The sequence below is a fragment of the Podarcis vaucheri genome, assembly GCF_965113315.1.
Source record: "Podarcis vaucheri genome assembly, chromosome: 5".
Lineage (NCBI taxonomy): Eukaryota > Metazoa > Chordata > Lepidosauria > Squamata > Lacertidae > Podarcis > Podarcis vaucheri.
The window spans coordinates 77,135,988-77,156,989 of NC_138763.1; the positions used below are offsets into that span (position 1 = coordinate 77,135,988).

The 21,002-nt window shown below is 42.4% G+C and overlaps 2 protein-coding genes across 43 annotated transcripts in view; one reads left to right on the forward strand and one right to left on the reverse strand.

Moving 5' to 3' along the window:
- The window catches only part of ANK3 (ankyrin 3), a 400,513-nt gene that overhangs the window by 340,200 nt on the left and 39,311 nt on the right, over positions 1-21,002 (forward strand). For 26 of the 34 annotated variants that reach the window (XM_082222269.1, XM_082222287.1, XM_082222259.1 and 23 more), the window contains 4 exons: positions 4,747-4,853; positions 9,930-9,962; positions 13,644-13,868; positions 19,671-19,825. In XM_082222269.1, the coding sequence (XP_082078395.1) occupies positions 4,747-4,853; positions 9,930-9,962; positions 13,644-13,868; positions 19,671-19,825 (520 nt within the window). The remainder of the gene's footprint in view (positions 1-4,746; positions 4,854-9,929; positions 9,963-13,643; positions 13,869-19,670; positions 19,826-21,002) is intronic. The other 8 variants (XM_082222284.1, XM_082222272.1, XM_082222285.1 and 5 more) reach the window with 1 other exon arrangement.
- Positions 7,335-21,002, reverse strand: part of LOC309532286 (uncharacterized protein) — a gene marked incomplete at its 5' end in the record, with an annotated part of 71,110 nt that continues 57,442 nt past the window's right edge. For all 9 annotated transcript variants that reach the window (XR_014219676.1, XR_014219677.1, XR_014219678.1 and 6 more), the window contains 2 exons: positions 7,335-8,129; positions 8,233-8,437. The remainder of the gene's footprint in view (positions 8,130-8,232; positions 8,438-21,002) is intronic.

Here is a 21,002-nt window from a genome sequence, read left to right on the forward strand (position 1 = left end):
TTAGGTGTTCTTCTTAAACTGGTTTTCTTGGAACATTTTTCTTGTTACAAGAGACAAAAGCTTAGGATAGAAGGCAACAACTGTCTCTGTCTGAGATGAGTCTGTAGTACTGACACCTACATGTTGCCAAAACCTGATTGTCTAACTAGCATTGTGATGTCACCACATCACCAGATGATCTCCAATTGGCTTGGATTATGTAGTTGCCTTTGTCCAGCCCCTAGTGCCAAGCATTACTGAAAAGACCAGAGAGCTGTCCAGTCGGTGCATGGGGGGAAGTATGTCAAAGATGCAGGGTGCTGCCCACCTCAAGAGTCACACCAAATTAGGAACTGAGAAGGATGTTGCTGCAGCAGTGGCTGGGATCTGGAGCAACAACAGTTCATGGTTCCTCCTTCTGAGTAGGGTGCAGTGATAGAACGCCACATGCTGTTGGGTAGGCATTTTCTAGTCTGTGCTTTAGTCCATGACTGTTTTTGCTGCTGGTGTCTCAGGGGGGTGACTGGGGAGAGGTTCAGCATGGGAGGGGAGGGTGAACAGGCAGAATAGGTCACCCAATTTTGCAGACTCCCTCGGTGGCACATCTTCTAAGATGGTGATCTCTGGGAGTTGTACCTGTCCTCTTGGTCTCTGTATGTTAGGTCTGGGATGGGGCTCCTCTTCCTCTGATGGTAATGATTGCAAACATTCTTAACAATAGGGTTTGGGGAAACTATTTTGGCCTCCTACCCAAAGTTCAATTTACTTCCTTTTATAAACCTACCATTTACTGTTCTGCTGCAAATTTTACGACCTCCAGGTTTCTCTCTCCTTCCTTATTGTCTCCCACTATTAAATTGTTAGCAGAGTTTGGTCGTCTTATTTTAAAAACAAAACACCTGTGCATGCTGCTTAGTTTTGAGAGGCTGCAGATGAAACATTTTTGGAGTGTTCATTCCTTTTCAGGCCATATTCTACGGACAACTGCGTGAATATGCCAGTGTATTTCTTTTGATTAAAAGAAGTTTCACCCAGACAGTCAGAATATATAGCAGCTGGATATCCAGTTCTCATGCTGTAGAATAGGGTGTGTCTTTACAGATTGCTGTTTTCTGCAGGGAATATGAAAGAGTCCTTAATTCCCTAATGAAAGGGCTTTAAGAGAAGTGGCATTCATTAAAAGTTTAAATGTAGCATTCTTGTGCAGTGACCTGGATAGCAATATTTTGGTATTCCTGTCGTGCTTAGCAGGCTTGTGTGCCCACAGTGGCTTTCAGTATGCTTGAATTGCTATTCCTGACTTCCCTGATTTTGGCAGGAGTGGCAAATCTTAATTTTAACCCTCTTGTGAAGTGTATCATATTACCTGTAATCTGCTCACAAGGGGGTCAGGTCAACCACAAATAAGCCTTAGTTTAAAACAACAGCAATAACAACAAGAAGAGATGTGTTTGGCAATGGTTCCAGTTTAATGTAAAATAGGGAAATGCATTTAGGATTGTTTACGGCAGAGCTTTCCAGACTTTTCATGTTGGTGGCACACTTTTAAGACATGCATCATTTTATGAAACGGCCATTCAGTTTTACGAGCAAGCCGGAGGTTAAACTAACCCCTTTCCAGCCCCGGGAGGAGCCTGGGGAGCTTTCACGCAACACAACTGCACACTGCAGCTGACACACTAACATGTCATGGCACACAGTTTGGAAAGCTCTAGTTTACAGTATAGGGGTTAAAGGTATATAGGGATGGTCTGTAATAGTCCTCCGTGTTGATTTCTCAAAGCTTCCTTTCTTCAGCTAAAAACCTCCAGTATTCATTTTTTGAAACAGAAAATACTGAATACATAACACTTCTTACCTAAACTGCTGCATGAACACACAACTGTTAATGAGGTATTTAATAAGAGATTTCACCCAGTTACTGAAAGGTCATTTTTTCATTTTTCAAATCCACTTTAATTGGACTCAGACGCCCACTGTGCTTTTTTAGTTTTAGTTTTAGATAAACACACACACACACACACACACACACTGAGGGCACTTGGGGAAGCTAGAATTCAATAGAACTACAATCCCTGTGCTATAGGAAGATATGTGGAGTATGAACTGCCCTAGATAGGAACATACAAAGCTGCCCTCCACTCAGACCATTGGTCCATGAAGCTCAGCATTAGCTACCAGGGTTTCCCAAACATTGCTCTCCAGCTGTTTTTGGACTACAACTCCCATCATCCCTAGCCATTAGGACCAGTAGTCGGGGATGATGGGAAGTGTAGTCCAAAAACAGCTGGAGACCAATGTTTGGGAAACCCTGGCACTGACTGGCAGTGACTCACTACCATTTCAGACAGGATTTCCCAGTCCTGTCTCAAGATGCCAGGGACTGAACCTGGGATTTTCTGTGTGAAGACTCTGACACTGATCTATGGCTCTTCCTACAACAATGTAAGAATACAATACTAAAATTAGTTTTGGGTCCATCTTCGGCATATGACTGAAGAAACTGTTTTCATAAAGACCTTCCTTGGAAATATATTACAGCTTTTTAAATGGCTTTGGGTGAGCTATAAAAACATGTTTATTTTGCCAAGCCATTAGTCTGGGTTGAATTTCGGTTCCCCTGCTTTTGAGTGGTTTTAGCTTTCTGTTACTACTTTTGATTATTTTATCTTATTGCATTGCATTTTATTGTTAAGATTAGAAGATGCCTTTGGTGTGGGCGGAAAGGTGGGTTATTGTTATTCTTTTCAGATAAATAGAATAGTTATTTAAAAGCGAAACGCTAAAAAGCAGGAGAAACGTAGAAGCAGGAATATTTGGCGCATTCATTTTTTATCTCGAAAATTCATCTTTGCAAAGGAAGGGAGAGAGCACTTTCCTAATCTGCCACTGGCTTCATCACCTTGGCTGCTCATCCCCATGCATAGCACATAGAGATGGAACTGATAAATTATTCCTGACATAGGAACCTGAAAATTATTTTTGAAACAGTCTGTGAGCTGGGAGGCTGGTTAATAATAGACGCAAGAAGGTTTCGTGTAAGTCAGGCTACAGTGGCTATCTTTATTCATGCTTTAAATATAGTCAGAAAACAACTTATTTTTAATTTTCGCTGTAGTTTGGAATGGGGTATTATGCTACTGCCAGAGAGGCTACTGTTATTTTTTGGCTACCCTGACACTTTGTTTCTCAGGATTCTTGAGCTGGTTTGTCTGCTTTTGAGCACTAACAGACATTGAGGTTATGTGAGGCTTGAGGTGGTTTATCATTAGAATATATGGAAACAAGATGTGTCCCTGTAAGTCGGTCCCTTCTGAAAGCTACACTGTCTCCAGACTCTCACTATTCTTTGGGTACCATTTAATTGTTTGCCAGCAATTTTAGAGTATGCAGTTAAAGTGGATTTGGCACTCTGGCACGACAAGTCAGCTTCCCCATCCCTTCTCCAAAATGGAACTTCTGGGGTAGGGAAAATGAAAGGAAAACTTGCTGGAAAGTGTGAGATAACGGTGGTGCCAGGTGATATAACCTCTGTTACCAATGAATGCTAGATGAATGCTCAGTAAACAAGAAGAGCTCATAGATGCTAGCTGGCATGCAATATGACACAAAGAAGAAAAAACAGCTCATTTAAATTGCCCTTTTAAAATTGCTATTTTGTCTTGCTTGCTTGTTTTATGGTGACTGCTCAAAGGCATTTCTGTTATCGCTCTGCAGGCCCACCTGCCCATTCGCCAGTCTGGATCAAGTCTGGTGCAGGGCAGTAGAATTCCAGTTGCTTGTCTGCCCACCTCTCAACATTTGACATATGTAAAATAGGACATGCATAGAAGGATAAATCCAAGCCCTGTCTCGAGGCACATGATGCAGTTTTACTGGTGAAGCTGCCTGGACAGTAGGCTGCTTAGAAGCCATAGATCAACACTGGGTTTAGGTTCCCCTGCACCGGATGCTGAGCCGAGGTGCTGCAAAATAAGAATGAATAAAAAATGAATTATTGGGGGCACCAAATTTTGTCCTTGCTCAAGACGCCCTATTACCAAAGTCCTTCCCTGCATGAGATATAAGTAAGCCACTTTAAGGAAGAGAAAGGTATAAATATTCCATGGGCAAAATATATAACCCTGGTGGTGTGCACACAATCTCCTCCACTCCTCCCCTGGTTTTGAGGGACGAGGATCACACATTATCAAGTGCATGTACCATTTCAATGGGAGGCAGGTGGGGCCTGAATCCACAGCCAAAACAAATATTGAATATACCCAGTTTGTCTGAAGTTGTCAATGTGCAGAGATTGTTACTGGGATCCCCATTGAGATGCCATGGATAACATACTTGTTTATCGTTCTTTCAAATCACTGTTCTCTCTGAGCTCATTTTGTTGCATAGTGGTCAAGAGTGTCAATCTAGGACTGGGGAGATGCAGGTTCAACTCTCCAGTCAACCCTGAAGGTGACCTAGAATAAAATAAGGTGATAGACCAAGGCAGGATAGAACTGTAATAAATAAACAAAATGGGCACTACCATGAGCTAGGCTGCTATGTCCTACATAAACAAGGTCTGTAAAGTAATTAAAGTGATTGGTGTGGGTGGGTGGGTGGGTGGGTGGGTGGGTGTGTGTGAGAGAGAGAGAGAGAGAATGATTGCAGGTATTACAAGTGCTAATAAAAGGCTGATTTTATTTCTCAGTTGTGATATACCACAGGAAATGCTTGACTTTTCTCTCTCTGCTGAGTTAATATTTCTTCTCTTTCATCTCTTTGAAGCATCTGACGTTTCCAAGAGAATTTGACTCTGATTCACTCAGGCACTATAGCTGGGCCGCAGACACCTTGGACAATGTCAATCTTGTCTCCAGCCCCATCCATTCTGGGTGAGTTACCTGAAAGATTTCTCTCATGTCATTATATATGAAACGAAGCAATAGTTGGGGGGTAGACGGGAAATAGCCCTGGTGAAACTTCCATTTCTGATTTCCCCAAAGCCAGGGACTCGAGTGTAAGCATCATCGGAACAACAACCAACCACACCAATGCATGCTATGTTTTAAAGTTACACGGTTGCACTTGGGCAAAAAAACTCTATAATACCATGGATAAATTAATAGGAAAAATAGTGTTACTTACTTTGCCATTCCGGAAATATAAAAACATTTCTTTTAATATTTCTGATTTGGCTTGTTGAACTGCAGTTCTCTTCTGCAGGGCTTGCTGTGGGAAAGGGGTTTGGGAAAAGTCCCAGTGCATCTTTGGGTCCCACCCAATGTATGCTGATTATTTCTAATTTATTTGGAGGCTGTGGAGTGGTTCTCTTTAAGAAAACAGGGTAGAACTTAGCCCTTACTATTTTGCCAGATTCCATCTAATCTATTTTCAGTTGGTCAAACCATATGTGTGGCACATTTACATATGAAAAGCTAGGTGCATTTAATACCAGGGCAAATAAATGCTTGTAATGAATGACAGTGGGTGCAATCCAGAGAAATACTGCGCCCAGTTAATGTTTGAGTTACCTAGATTTCAGTCAAGCCTTTTAAAATTAGAATTAACTTGTTTTGAATTGCCCAGAGAGTTGCAAAGTTCATTACATCAAAACCATGAATAAATTTAACAAATGTTAATAAACCTCTCTCTGTCTTTTAAAAAGGTTATTATTAAATGTTTAGATTTAGTTAGTATAATTACAGTGTCTCTCATTTCCCCTTCCACTCAGAAACACTGAAAAATGTAGTTGTTATAATAATAAACAACAAACATTACATAAAAATGAACGTAGAACAAAAAACAGGGAGCAGAGAGGCACAAGTCATTGTTTTAGAGGCTTACACAGCAATGTTTAAGTCTTAAATTCTGTACTGTATTAGCATTTGTTTTTCTCTGGAGTTCATGTCTACAGTGCACAAATAAGAATAAGCGAAAAGTATGAACTTATGGAGCCCATCAGTGGTAGGATGTAAATAATGTAAGGATCAGTTTTGAAATGCCCACAAAGGATATTTCCTTTATTAAAAAAATGATAAAAATACAAATACAGCATATTTGTGTTTTATAATGCTACAGATGGAAGGGGGGGGGAATCACTCAAAGTGAGCAATTGTACAGTGGTACCTCGGGTTACATACACTTCAGGTTACATACGCTTCAGGTTACAGACTCCTCTAACCCAAAAATAGTACCTCGGGTTAAGAACTTTGCTTCAGGATGAGAACAGAAATCGTGCAGTGGCAGCGCAGCAACAGGAGGCCCCATTAGCTAAAGTGGTGCTTCAGGTTAAGAACAGTTTCAGGTTAAGAACGGACCTCCAGAACGAATTAAGTACTTAACCCGAGGTACCACTGTACATACTTCTTCGGGAACTTTCCTTTGTTTTTATTATCAGCACTCCGTTTTAGCCCAGATGACAAACTTTAAATCAGTGTATTCCAATAGAATTAAATATATTGGTCTACGAAACCTCAACACACTTGTGTTTTATTTAACTTTGTGGAGGTGGGGAGAGTCCCCAACAGAAAACACATTCAAAATACAATCACAGTATTGTGGGTGACATTCATATTCTTAGCTGACACACCCTGTAGCCTATTAAAATAGATAGCATGCAATTGCATTTGAATGACTCCAGCTCATGTTACCCTTGCAAGTGAGGGAGATGCTTCAAAGAGGTGTTGACTCCTTCTACTTGAAGCTTTAAAGGTTAACTAGGAAACATGCAGATTCTTTGAAACACCACCAAATTCTCAAAAATGTAGATCCTGGGAAATTACAGGAATTGGGAATTGGGGGAGGTGTGGCAATAAGCTAATTCATGAAAGGGGTATTGCTATTTCTTCACAATGGAAGACTTTATATATAATGTCATGATTTCTAACTTTGATAAACTGTTAACAGGTTTTAATTACCCTTTCCCTTGCTGCAAATCGAAGCTACTGTGTTACCTAGACACGTCACAGGTCACTATAGCAAATTTGGCTGCCGTTGCAGGCCCTTTCACAACCACACCACCCAGAATGCCTTGCTACAAGTGCAGGACACACACACATAGAGTGGTACCTTGGTTCTCAAACTTTATCTGTTCCGGAAGTCTGTTCCACAACCAAAGCATTCTAAAACCAAGGAATGCTTTCCCATAGAAAGTAATGCAAAACGGATTAATCTGTTCCAGGCTTTAAAAAACAACCCCTAAAACAGCAATTTAACATGAATTTTGCTATCTAATGAGACCACTGATCCATAAATTGAAAGCCATAATCAATGTACTGTACTATAAAATAAATAAGGCAGTATTGTAGATGATAAAAAAATTTTTAAGAAAAAATCTTACCTGCACTGATAGTCACTATTAGGATGGCGGGGCTTTTATCCATTTCCACAGGCACACAGTCAATCAGTAGCTGAACTGGGTTCCACACAATCACAAAAACAAATTAACTGAGAAAGCCCCCAAATCAAAGACGCAAAATAAATAGCAAAAAAAAAAAGCACCAAACTTAATCCATTCCAGAAGTCCGTTTGACTTCTAAAATGTTCAAAAACCAAGGCACAGCTTCTCATTGGTGCAGGCGAAACAATAGGCAACAGCCACATTGGATGTTCAACTTCCAAAAAACGTTAGAAAACCGGAACACTTCCAGGTTTTCGGCGTTTGGGTACCAAGGCGTTTGAGAACCAAGGCACCGCTGTGCATGGCCCTTCCTAGAGCAAGGCAGCAGGGGATGATGTGGAGAGCTTCCCAGGTGGGCAGGAGGCAGTGAGACCGGCCTCTGGGGAGCACCAATTTGTGACCCTCCACTTGAGGCACTTGCCTCATTCTGCCTAATGGGAAGGGCCCTAATTGTTCTAACATGTCCCACTGATTTCAGTGGGTCTACTCTCAGCATGACTGAATTTGAATCCAACCCATTGGATTTACTTAATGAGGATATTTATGCAGAGTGCAGGTGAACATATCTTGAATAAACTGATATATGACTATATCTTTTACCCAGGCATGCAGCAACTTGGCTCCTCCCTTCATGGTGGGAACAAAGAATATTTCCCTTGCCTCTGCATACTTGGCAAAATATTTAGAGGTTGTTTGACCCCCTTGAGTTCTGAGTATGTAGATCTGATATGACCAATCTTTACTCTGCTGGTCATTTGTGTGCTGTAATCTAAGCATAAAAATAATAAATTTACATCATTACCAATTCACATCATTATTATGATTTACATTATTATATTGGTCTTCCTTTAAGGAGCTAAGAAAAAACCTACCCTTCTATCCTCCCAACATCCATACAGGAGAGGGTAAGCTGGGAGATAGCAGTTGGTTACAAGATCCCCATGTGAGCTTTCCACTAGGAGATGCCATTCCATTTCCTTGTTGCGTGTTGAATTTACCCAGTTCACAAAAATGTGTCATGGGCACTCTGCTTGGGCCATTTTGCTTAAATCCATCTCTGCCCCAGATATTCACAACCTACAGAAAAGTAAAGTAGCAATACACAAGTGTTAGTACTAAAAGGCCAATGCCATGAAACATTCAGCTTTCCGGCATGCAAACTTTTATGTACTCTTGAAATTATTATTTTTTACTATGGGGTTTTTTTTTTAAGTAGACCTAACTGCTCTAGAAATGACAGAAGAATTAGAAAGGTTAGGTCTAAAATTATCAATACACAATTGCTCCTTTATTACATTACATTCTAATATACACAATATTTGGGAAATGTGATGTTGAGCTTCTGACACATGATCAACACCAGCTTTATTGACTAACTGGAAACCAGCTGCCGTATTCTGGCACAACAGTGGCTTTCCCCCGTGCCTGCTAACATAAGTCCCAGGTCCCTGCTTGTCTACAACCCCAGTTTGTGGTAGGTGGAGAGAGACCGAGTCTGTTCTGTCCGGCATGGACCAGCACTGCTAGTGTGTTGGAAGCAGCATGAGTGCAGTGCTCTGCTGCAGGAGCCAATCAGCAGCACCAATTTGCTCCCAGGGGGAGGGGCCAGGGACTGGGCCAGAAAGCGAACTTTCTCTCTGTGGTCTGCTCCCAGGGCATAAATTGGAGGCTTGGCTTGTGGCTTCAACAATACCAGCATTGACTTTCCGCCCTGCCCTCCCTCAAATCTGGGCATCTGTTTGCTGTGTAGCTGGGAAGGGATTTTACCTAGGCACCCCAGTTGGGCTCTGCATTACATTGCAGGGTTTTTGCCTGCCTCCCAGCCAACCTCCCAGCAAATGTCTTTTGACATTTGTCACAACTAACAATTGGAGCTGCATGAGGAATTGAGCCGGACACAAGCAAGCATTAGCAGAGGTGGATATGTTGCTGTCCCAGTGTGTGATTCCCTTAAGGTGTGTCGAGGTGTCACCAGAAGAGCTTAGCCCCAAATTGTGAAGAGGGACTGGTATGGCTGCTACGCTTCAGGTTGGTTGATGGAGCCACATTATCCATTCATACCATGGTGGGCCTGCTAGTTATGCAACTCAAGTCATGGTGTTCCTGTTAATCAGGCTGGGAAGGTGACACTGGCCAGCAATGAGGCTGCTCAATGAAAGGATTCTGCTCACTGTCACACCAGACTCTGTTTGCTGTAACCAATCAAGTGGTGGCGAGTTATCCCCACTGCAGCCTACATATTGTTACTCAGTTGTGCATCCTAATGGTGCTGCGTCCACCATCCTGATTTCTTAAACGGTGTGCATTACCTTTGCCGGCACAATTACTAATTAGAATACTTGCTTTTATACATACTAAGTGGTGTTGGCCCTCTTTAGCAAATATTTAAAATGCAATTAAATGCATATTTTATATTACAGAACACGCACGTTTCCCCCGCTCTGATCAAACTGAAAAGCTTTGCTTTTGTTATTATTTTGCCTTTGCTTATGATCGACATTTTCTGTTGCTGGCTTCTAATTATCTCACATTAATTTTTTTCCAATTTGCTTTCTAAATTATTTTGCAGCTATTCCTCTCCACTCCCCCAGTATGATTCAAGGTGATGACACTGTCTGTGACTCCTTGTTTTGCTTCTATATATGTTTATTTATTTATTTTCTCCACAGTTGAAATGTGCCTAGATGGTTTTTAGTGCATCTGATTTCCCAGCCCTTTCTACCTTTTATTGTAGACATCCCACTTCTTTGTTTGTTTGTTTGTTTGTTTGTTTGTGTAGTTTTTAGCGGTTGTCCTGTAGCTCACGTCATTTACCTGGCAATAATTTAGACGACCATCAACTACTAATTGTGTTCTTACAGACTGTGCATGATGTGCTCAAAAACATAATGGATAGTAATGTGTAAACTAGTGGGGGGAAGAGTAGAGTTTTACCAGCAGGTGAGTTTGGACAAAATATCTAGAAGCAGCATTTTTAAAGGACAAGAAACAGTGGTTGAATTTGCTGCTGATGGACCGCAGGAGAGTACCATGGCACATTAGTTGCATTCACAGGGTGGGCAAACTGTAGAATCTGCAGGTGGCTGGGCAGCAATATTGTTGAATCAAATCTACTCATGTTAGAAGTGCCATCCTGGATTTTGTTGGTCCGAGTAGAGCAGTGTTCTTCAACCTTGGGTTCCTAGATGTTGTCAAAAATTTCATTTGAGGATGCACTGCTCATAGAGGGTGATGCCCAATGGGCCTTGCCTATGCCTTGAGCGAATTATATATTATTTATTTATTTCACACACACACACACACACACACACCGTTTGACTGTAAAAACAACAACCTCAAAGCGGTTTACGAAGGGAACAAAGCAATAAAATTATCAGTTAAAATAATAGTTAAAAACAACTTTTTAAAACATCCAAAAATAAAATGAAATCGGGAATAAACTAAAAACAGATTAGCAGTGAACTGAAAACAGATTAATTAGGTGTGTGCTGAATTCAATATACCCCAGAACCCTCTGGAATTCATGGCAGATGACTGAGGGCTTCCTCAGCAGACAGATCAATGGAAAAAGAATTCCCAGAAGGTATTAAGTTTGAAAAACACAGGTCTAAAGAGTGGATTGTATCAGTGACTCCTACAGAGCTGTCTACTGAAACAAATAGGACACATGTCCCACTGTCACACCTAGCCCCGGACAGGGCACTGGAAATTAATTACATTTGTTGTGCCTGTCTGTATTTGGACCTGTAGGACAGGGCAGTGGAATATCTGACATTTCATATGTCTCCCACATATAGGACAGATGATGGTAACATCGGCAGAAAAATCTAGGTTTAGAAGCACCTCACATCCCCCATTGTTGGGCTTGCATGTCTCCTGTTGTTTGAAAAAAACCAGGAAGGGGATGGTCTTATCCATGAACTGTGCATCTTCATGACATGCCAGCATTTTGTGGCACGCGCCCAATAAAAAGACAGTGGCTTGGCATCAGACTGAATTAGTTCAATGTAGCTCCTGTTGAAATCACTACTTAAGCCCCATTGATTTTAATGGGAATTAAGTTCAACTAACTTAATCTGGATCCAGCTCATTCCCTAAAATGTGTAGTGACATCAGTAGCATTTTCATGTTACTATGATGAAATCACCATGAATAGTTTACATCCTTATTTAATTGAACCATTGTTAGGCCATTATATCCCAAGCATGGAACTGTGATTTACAGGGCAATCTTATACACATCTACCGTATTTTTTGCCCCATAAGACGCACTTTTCCCCCTCCAAAAATGAAGGGGAAATGTGCCTGCGTCTTATGGGGCGAATGCAGGCTTTCGCTGAAGCCTGGAGAGCGAGGGGGGTCGGTGCGCACCGACCCCTCTCGCTCTCCAGGCTTCAGGAAGCTTTGCGCAACCCTCAGGAGACCGGCTCCGAGGGTTGCACAGAGCTGCCTGCAGTCCCGGGATCAGCGCAGCTCTGCGCGGCCACCGGGAGCCGGGGGCGAAACTCCGCCCCGCTCCCGGTGGCCGCGCAGAGCTGCCTGCGGTCTTGGGACCAGCGCAGCTCTGCGCTGCCATCCGGAGCCGGGGGCGAAGCTCCGCCCCGCTCCCGGTGGCCGCGCAGAGCTGCCTGCGGTCCTGGGACCAGCGCAGCTCTGCCCGGCCACCGGGAGCCGGGGGCGAAGCTCCGCCCCGCTCCTGGTGGCCGCGCAGAGCTGCCTGCGGTCCTGGGACCAGCGCAGCTCTGCGCTGCCATCCGGAGCCGGGGGCGAAGCTCCGCCCCGCTCCCGGTGGCTGCGCAGAGCTGCCTGCGGTCCTGGGACCAGCGCAGCTCTGCCCGGCCACCGGGAGCCGGGGGCGAAGCTCCGCCCCGCTCCCGGTGGCCGCGCAGAGCTGCCTGCGGTCCTGGGACCAGCGCAGCTCTGCGCTGCCATCCAGAGCGGGGCGCTAAGCTCTGTCCCACTCCCGGTGGCCGCGCAGAGCTGCCTGCAGTCCTGGGACCAGCGCATCTCTGCGCCGCCATCCGGAGTGGGGCGCTAAGTCCCGCCCCGCTCCGGATGGCGGCGCAGAGCTGCCTGCCATCCCGGGATCAGCACAGCTCTGCCCATCGCCAGCCCCACAAGCTCGGGGGACAGTGGGAAGCAGAGCGTGCCTTCCCACTGTTCCCCGACCTGGTTCTTCCAGCCCCGCACCTGGCGGGGGAAATAATTTTTTTTTTCTTTAAAAAACTAGGTGCGTCCTATGGGCCGGAGCGTCTTATGGGGCGCAAAATACGGTATTCAAGTCCCATCAAATTCAATGTCTGTAAAAGATTGCATCTTTAATGCCAATTTACTAAGCAGGATCTTAAACACCTGCTTGAAGATGGTTTAAGATTCTGGTTAATAAAGTGAAAATAAAGCATGGTTCCCTATTTTGCATGTAATCTAACTGTGGTTCTGTTAAAAGAGAATGTAAACACTGAGAAAGGGAGAGGTGACGAAGGAGTGTGTCATCCTGTTGCTGATACCCAGCTGCTAAAGAAAATTAGATTTTTTTTTTACCAAAGCCACTTTGTGAATCTGCCCCTTCATGTTTAATTCTGTGCTTTAAAGACCTGGAAAATCTCAGTAGCAGAACAATGGGTTTGGAAAAACAAAATAAGTAGCTATCATAATACTGAGCAGTTCTGTTGTGCGTGTCCGACTTGCTCTTTGAAAGAAACACAGGATGTTTGCAGCAGGCTGTCTAATGGTGCCATGTAGCCAATTAGTGCATGAATAATACACTAATATTTTCACAATAGTAGATGAAGACACAGTTAACCCTAGTAGTTTGGACTTTGACACTGTATTCAACAAAGAAGTTTTGACTAAATGTTTGTCTTGCTAGTAAAATAGTAGAATTTCATGCATATGGTCATTCTAAGAATTACTGTCATACCTTCTGCTAGGAAGGTGAGTATTCGCACAAGCCTATGTTGCGTCTATTCAATATTAAGCCATCAAGTTCAGTGAGACTTACTCCCAGGTTAGTGGATATACTACATTTACTTGAGAATAAATCCCATTGAACAAAGTGTGACTTACTTCTGAGTAGACATTCTGAGGATTCTGCTGATGTCCACTTCCTTAGCACAAGGTACAAGGGTATTTATCAGCTGACATGTATAGGAATGTTGTTGTGTTGTTTTTTTATTTTACATGATCTTCTTTCTCATTGGTTTCATTTTAGTCAACATTTGTGCTCATACTTCTTTTTTTAAACTACCCGATGACACTTTCTTTCTGTGTTTTTTCTCCTGCAGTTTTCTGGTTAGTTTTATGGTTGATGCACGCGGGGGTTCAATGAGGGGCAGCCGTCATCATGGCATGAGGATTATTATTCCACCGCGTAAATGCACAGCGCCCACTCGCATCACCTGCCGCTTGGTAAAGAGGCACAAACTGGCCAGCCCTCCACCAATGGTTGAAGGAGAAGGATTGGCTAGTAGACTGGTAGAAATGGGGCCTTCCGGAGCACAATTTCTAGGGTGAGTTGTTCTGTGAATTGTATTATTGGCTGCCATTTTGCATCTATAATTTTGCTTTCCTTTACCATATGGATCTAAGTTGTTGGGTCTTTTAAAATTGAAATAACTTGAGGATTGGAGGTAGGCTTCCTTTCCTTTTGCTAGGTAAGCACCTAGCAATTTTATCCTAGGCCAAATTCTCTATGGTATCATGAATAATTTTTCCTATGGCAATATGTTATGTTTAAGGGGTGAGTGGGGGTGGGACCCAAAACCTTCTCTCTGATTCTTGATTCATGCAGATATGTATACAAAGGCAGGATGTTGGGAGCACTGCTGAATTATATGCCCAGCACCCAGTGATTATGGAATGCCATTGATTTCTAAAGGAGTACTCTGTACAAACCATCCGCTCATCCTCAAGAGCTGCAAACATTTACCAAGAGAAGACTGTGCAGCTGAATGTGAATTTTGTAGCAGCTACTCTGAGCCGTATACTAACACAAATGCCAACAGCAGACTTTCCCCCCCCCCCCAAAGCTAACATTAGGGGAAACAATCCACTATGATATGGGAGTACATAAATTTATATATGATGATAAATTTTGTTCATTACCATACATGGTCCCCAGTAGAAAGTTCTGTCGGGAATGGCAGTTTGTTCCTAATTTCCCCTCTTGTTTTTCTTCCTGCTGCATGGATGTTATTCAGTAAACTGCACCTTCCCACCAATCCTCCCCCTCTAAATGAGGGCGAGAGCATGGTTAGCCGAATCCTGCAGCTGGGGCCTCAAGGAACAAAATTTATTGGGTAGGATGTTTCTAAGAAAAGATATCAAATGTCTACAGTTCTTTTCTTTTCTTTTTATTTAATTCCTTTTTGTTCTGACTTGCTTTTTTTTGGTTTTGTGTTTTGGTCATTCCCATTTTTTAATTTTTTAATTTTTTGGTTCACAACAACAACAAAAGCTTTCAGCTGATTAACCGTCACTGAAAGAAAAAATCATAGTGGCTTGATTTTATTCTAGCACTGCTCCTGTAATTGATCTTGTGCTTCTAGGCATGTGGAATTCACTGCAAGCATTTCTGCTTTCATAACTTTGTGCTTTTTCCCTATGTTTTAACCAATTTTGACTGTTTCAGCTGCATTGACTACACCTTTTAAAAAGCACTACAGCGACACCACACACATGGTCCTGTTTTAGTTCTGTTGGTAGAGAAGGTATTTGCATGGTTTTGGAGCCAGCTTCTGGCACAAATAAATAGCTTTGCCAAATTTGGACCGACAAGGAAGTATTTGTAAAGCAGGGGTGGATAAATATAAGCTTAAGACAGTGGTGTTCAAACTGTCTCCTGCAGGACCCTGGGATTTTATCACAATAAGAAGATCAGTAATGATGGCCAGGCATTCCTAAAAATACGAATTCCTCTATTACTGACCTTCCCCAACATTGTGCAACCAAGTGGGAATGTTCCAATGTGTAAACTCAGCTCATGTGAGGCAGTAACAAGGTCTTAACATATCAGTTATAGCATATAAGAGGGGCTCTCACAATGTGCCATAGAACCACCCCTAATATCCTGAGCTTCCATAGCAAATAAAGTTATGTTTTATTGAGAGTGGGAAGTCCATCTCCCTTGCCATCTGCTACTGACTCAAGAGAAAGTTCAAAAAACACATTCCTAGAAATTCCACCTGCATCTGAAGTCTGTGATGTTTAATGTAGAATGTTATTCTGAATTCTGTGTTCAGCACATTCCCAAGGGCCCTATGAATGGCCTGAGAACATCTGAGGCCATAGCATTATTGAAGCTGGAGAAAGTTTCCAGGGGGTTGCAAGATATAAGTATAATTAATATATACCAAAATCTTCATGTGCTTGAGTCCTCACAATAGATACTCATTCTTTACCTTTAACTCTGGGCCAAACTAGACACAATCGTAATCATGCAAATAGCAGTTGCTGGTGATTGTTGTTTTTATATAAAAATAAATACTTAAGCACCCTGATGGGCGGGAGGTAGATCCAGATCATCAGCACAGTGGGGGGAAATATTTTTACCTCTTTGCCTCCATTGTGGTCTCAACAGGATTGTTACTCCTGCACAGCTGCTATTTGCAATGGGAGGAAACTCCCAGTTGCATGATAAACATCATTTCTAGTTTAGCTCTTTGCTTTCAGACAACTGTAGCTCATCACCTGTGAGACTCATTTTAGAATATTAAGAAGCATGAAAAGTCTGCCTAAACACTAAGAACTTAGAATTTGATCTCCTAATTCCCCATCCCGCCAGTTGTCTATGGCCCAAATGTATAGGTGGGTGACTGATTGCTTGGTTCATGATGTACTCAGAGTGTGCCTATGCACTGAGAATGCCACTAACTCTCTGTATGTATCTTGAAATGCCCAGGAGTGACAGTTTGGCCACCCCTGTGACCAAAGTTCTGTCTTGTTCAATAAAATTCAGTAAATGATCTGGTTGAATAAGATTGGTGAAAATGTTAACCCTTCTAAAACTGAATTATATTTCAGGTTTGAAAACAAAGTATGAATTTTGTGTATATCTATTTACAATTATTAGAAAACTGTGATATTCATATTTAAAAACTTGGGAAGATTTGACTATTTTGACTGCCTGCCTTCAGAGGTTGTGAGGTTCTAACGTAGCATGTTGTTCCAAGTCCTGTGTTCAATACCTGTCTAATACCTTCTCTGTGAGTATTGTTTATGTTCATGCACAAAACTGTGTGCGTCTTATACAGAGAGACAGTATCTTACATATTCGCCTGCAAAGATTGTATTCATAGGATAGTTTTCAATGGGCTTAAACATTTTCTGTTTTGCAAGGCCTGCACAAACATTAGGCAAACAAGTGAAACTGCTATCATCCATCTCTTGTTGAGATGATAGAACCAATAACCAAATGCAACATTAGAATATTTGGCGCTTCACAAAAATAAACTCACAATCTGTCAGAAACGGAGCACTTTTTCATCCCATTGGGGTGATTTAAACAATGGCTTAATGCACCCATTGAAATCAATGAGATGTAAAAGTGATTAGCTGGGTCATATCCTAAATTGCCTTAAAAAAATACTGCTATTACTGTTTCTGATTCTCCCTTGTAAAAGAAAAAAATGTAACAGCTGAAGAAAGTCTCAGCTAGTAGCGCTGCTACTCTTTGATGTTTATGCAGAATGGTGAGGTGTTCTCTCTCTCTATATATATATATATATATGAGCAGAGCTAAGTACAACCTCTGTGGGAAATTAATGATACTGTCTGTTTAAATGTCTTAAGGCTGCATAATCCATAACTGCTCGTGTTTCTCTGATGGAATACTTCAAAGGCTTTCCTTGCCCATGAGCAAAGATTTCCATTTTATTAAAAAAAGAAAAAAAGGCACGGAAAACAACCTGTTCGTTTATTACACTGGCCACTTAATTATGCTCTTGTAATCTTTGGTTGAAGGCACACAGTCAGGTAACACTAGGTGTATTATTTAAGTAGGGGAGCAAATGGATCCGACCAGCTACCCAAGATAAATACAGCTACATAAGATCATGGTTCTGTCAGAGGCCTACACAACTTTGTACCCACCAAGCTGAGCACAGCTCACCAGATATGTATGGCTGACCATCAGAGGCTGAATAAATCTCTCTTTCTGTTGTTAACATGGAGGCGGGTAGGAGGGATAGCAGGCCCTTCACCACAAATAAGTGTGTTTGGTTTTAAAAGGTAAGAGGTTGTGCAGGCCTTTGCTGCTCAATTCAGCAGCCAAGAGCTAGACCACCGATTAGTTAGCTGTTTGAATTGGTGCCCATTGTGAAAGTGTGGAAGACAGGGAGACCAACGTAGGCCAGAGCCAGTGACAGATGGAGCAAACTAATTCTGCTTTTGTACCCATCCTCCTCCCTGCTAAGTTCTACAAGTGCAAACTTAGGCCAGGGAGAAGGAAGTGGACAGGCAGCCCCAGCCCCTGGACTGATTGTAAGTTATAAGGACCAAAATATTTCCTCAAATCCTCCAGGTTAAGTTGTTGAGCCAATCTTTTCTACAATCATAGACTAATACCAGTAGGTTTTCTTTGACATATGAGGAAGATCACATCAAGCCATTCTGGCATGCAGATGCTCCCGTAAGTGACTAAAACTGCTACAGTTTTGTCCCTATATGATGAATATTTACCAGGGGCTTTAGTATATGTAGTGTTTGAAAAGAAACACATGCTCACACAAATGGTGCTGAAGGAAAATAGAAGTCACAATACAGGTTCTCATAGCCCAGTCTTCTGCAGGCTTATTCCCCACTGAACTCCTCGTGCATTGGATTGCGCTGCACGTTATTTTATAAAATTAGACCATATATATTTTCAGTTGCATTAATTCTTTGTATGAAAGATTTCATTGGATCAAAATGTACACTTTCCATTGAAGTCAACGTAAATATGGCATGCCAGCAAAATGAACTTATGTTTGCTTGTTTTTTGTTTTATATCTGACTGTGTCTCTTCTACACCTTAGAATCAAGTTGGTCTTTGCCTATGCTGGTGCATCGCCCGTTGATAATTGTTAAAGGGCTGTGTGTATTCTGTGATTCTGTGCAAGGGCAGAAAAGTAGAGACTATAGTACTGGGTGCCAAATTCAACTTCCTGAGACTTTCAGTGCTCTCCCTGGTTGTTGTTTTCTAATGTCTAGCCTTTATGACCATGCACATGGACTTGAAATTGCATGGGTAATTAAGATTGCCCAGTGGTAAGAGGATGGAACTTCAGTGCTTTTTTATATCCTTCTACATCTGTACCTCCTTACTCCTCCCAAGATTAAAACATATTTAAAGTTATTTAGCGTATTTAAATATATTTAAATCAGGCAAAGTGAGCAAAACTTGCAAATCTGGCGAATTTCCACAATATATATTGGCTGGGAAAATGAGCTTTTCTTTAGAATATATTTGAAAAAATTGGTGCAAATTGTCAGTTCTCTTCTCTCTCTCTCTCTCTCCCCCCCCCCCTCATTTTCTTTATTTTAAGTCAAAGCTTCCACACAGCCCTAAGTAAACAGCATTTCATATGCACAGAGTTGTTCAAGCACAAGAAAAGCAAAATTCAAACTCTGAGTTTCACTTTTTAGAAACAATTTTTAAAAGTAAGTTTGCAACTGGGTGGAGAGCATCAGGTGAAGTCTCAAAACAAAGTGTTGAAAAAGAAGATTTCCAGCAATCCGGGTCCTGTGCACCAGTGCCTTGGCATTGCTTCTTCCTTCTTCCTGTGACTAGCAGAAGCAGAATAAATTGTACAGAGTCAAATAAGTTGTCCAGACTGGCTTAGGTTGCATATTAATGCTGGTTGAAAGAATTCAGCTTTTCTAGACACGGAACATGGGTTACTTTGACACAGCCAAATGTTTATGTGTGTTAAGTGCCGAGTACACACAGCCCTGAGTAAATAGCATTATGTATGCATAGCCAAGTGCAGGATCTAAGCTTGCCTGCTGAAACCCTTTCTTTTTATTTGCTTATATGCATTTTTGTAACTTGTTTTTGTTGTCTGTGTAAATTGATGTATGTCAGCACTCCTGTGCGTGCTTATCTAAGTGTGTAATTGGAGTGGATTATTGAAAACAAAAACAAACAAACAAAAAACCTTGCAATTTGAATTGGAAAGGGTTTTGCAGCTTTGCCAATTATTAACCATTTCCCCCCATGAGCGCACTTGTAGCTGTGTGACAGACAACTCTTGAGTAAGGGAGCAGCACTTAGTAAACTGAAAAAACGCATGTACAATATGAATTGCTTCTTCTTCTTCTTTTATTTGGTGTAGTCCTGTCATAGTGGAAATCCCTCATTTTGGATCGATGCGAGGAAAGGAAAGAGAACTGATTGTGCTTCGAAGTGAAAACGGTGAAACGTGGAAGGAACATCAGTATGACAGCAGGCATGAAAACCTCACTGAAATACTGAACGGCATGAATGAAGGTATATATGCACTGTTACTGTTTTGGCCTGGGCAAATAGCAAGTAGAAACATGTGTTGGGTTTATTTTTGAATGATTAAAGGTGAATTAGGCGGTGACTATACAAAGAGCGTTACCACAGTGCCATGTGGCATGGATATAATACACTCTGGTTGAAATTATCAATTTGTTCCTTAACACAGGGACATTCCCAGGGGAGCTGAAGGAAGCAATGGTGTGTCCGCTCTTAAATAAAACTTCACTAGATCCTTTAGATCTATCCAATTACCGCCCAGTTTCAAATCTCCCATATCTGGGTAAGGTAATTGAGAGAGCAGCTGCTGACCAGCTTGGTAGGTTTCTGGAGGAAACATCGGCTTTAAATCCATTTCAGTCCAGATTCCGTCCTGGTTTTGTAACCGAGATGGCTCTGGTCGCCCTAACAGATGATCTCCGCAGACAACTGGATCGAGGCGGGTCGGGACTGCTGATTCTCTTAGATTTGTCAGCAGCATTTGACATGGTTGATCATGAACTTTTGGACCACCGCCGATGTGCGGATACAGGGCATAGCCCATAAATGGCTGTGCTCTTTTATCTCTGGTCAGGGACAGAGGGTGGCACTAGGGAGGGAGTTGTCATCGCGCCACCCCTTGGTGTGTGGAGTGCCACAGGGCAAAATCCTCTCCCCGATGCTTTTTAACATCTTTATGCGCCCCCTTGCCCAGATTATCCGGAGCTTTGGGCTGGGTTGTCACCAATATGCTGATGACACTCAGCTCTGTCTGCTGATGGATAGCCATACCGACTCAATCCCTGACATACTGACCAGATGTTTGGAAGCTGTGGCTGGATGGTTTCATGGGAGCCGATTGAAACTAAATCCTTCAAAGACAGAGGTCCTCTGGCTGGATCGGGATGGTATGGGGGTGAGGGACCAATTCCCTTCTCTTGCGGGGGCCCAATTAGTGCCATTGCCTTCCGTTAAGAATTTGGGTGTAATCCTTGATGCCTCCCTTTCCATGGAGGCACAGGTTACAGCAACAGCCAAGGCGACATTTTTCCACCTTCGCCGCATCAAACAGTTGGTCCCTTACCTTTCCCGCCCCGACCTGGCCACAGTGATCCATGCGATGGTCACCTCCAGGCTTGACTACTGTAATTCGCTCTACGCAGGGCTGCCCCTGAAGCTGTCCCAG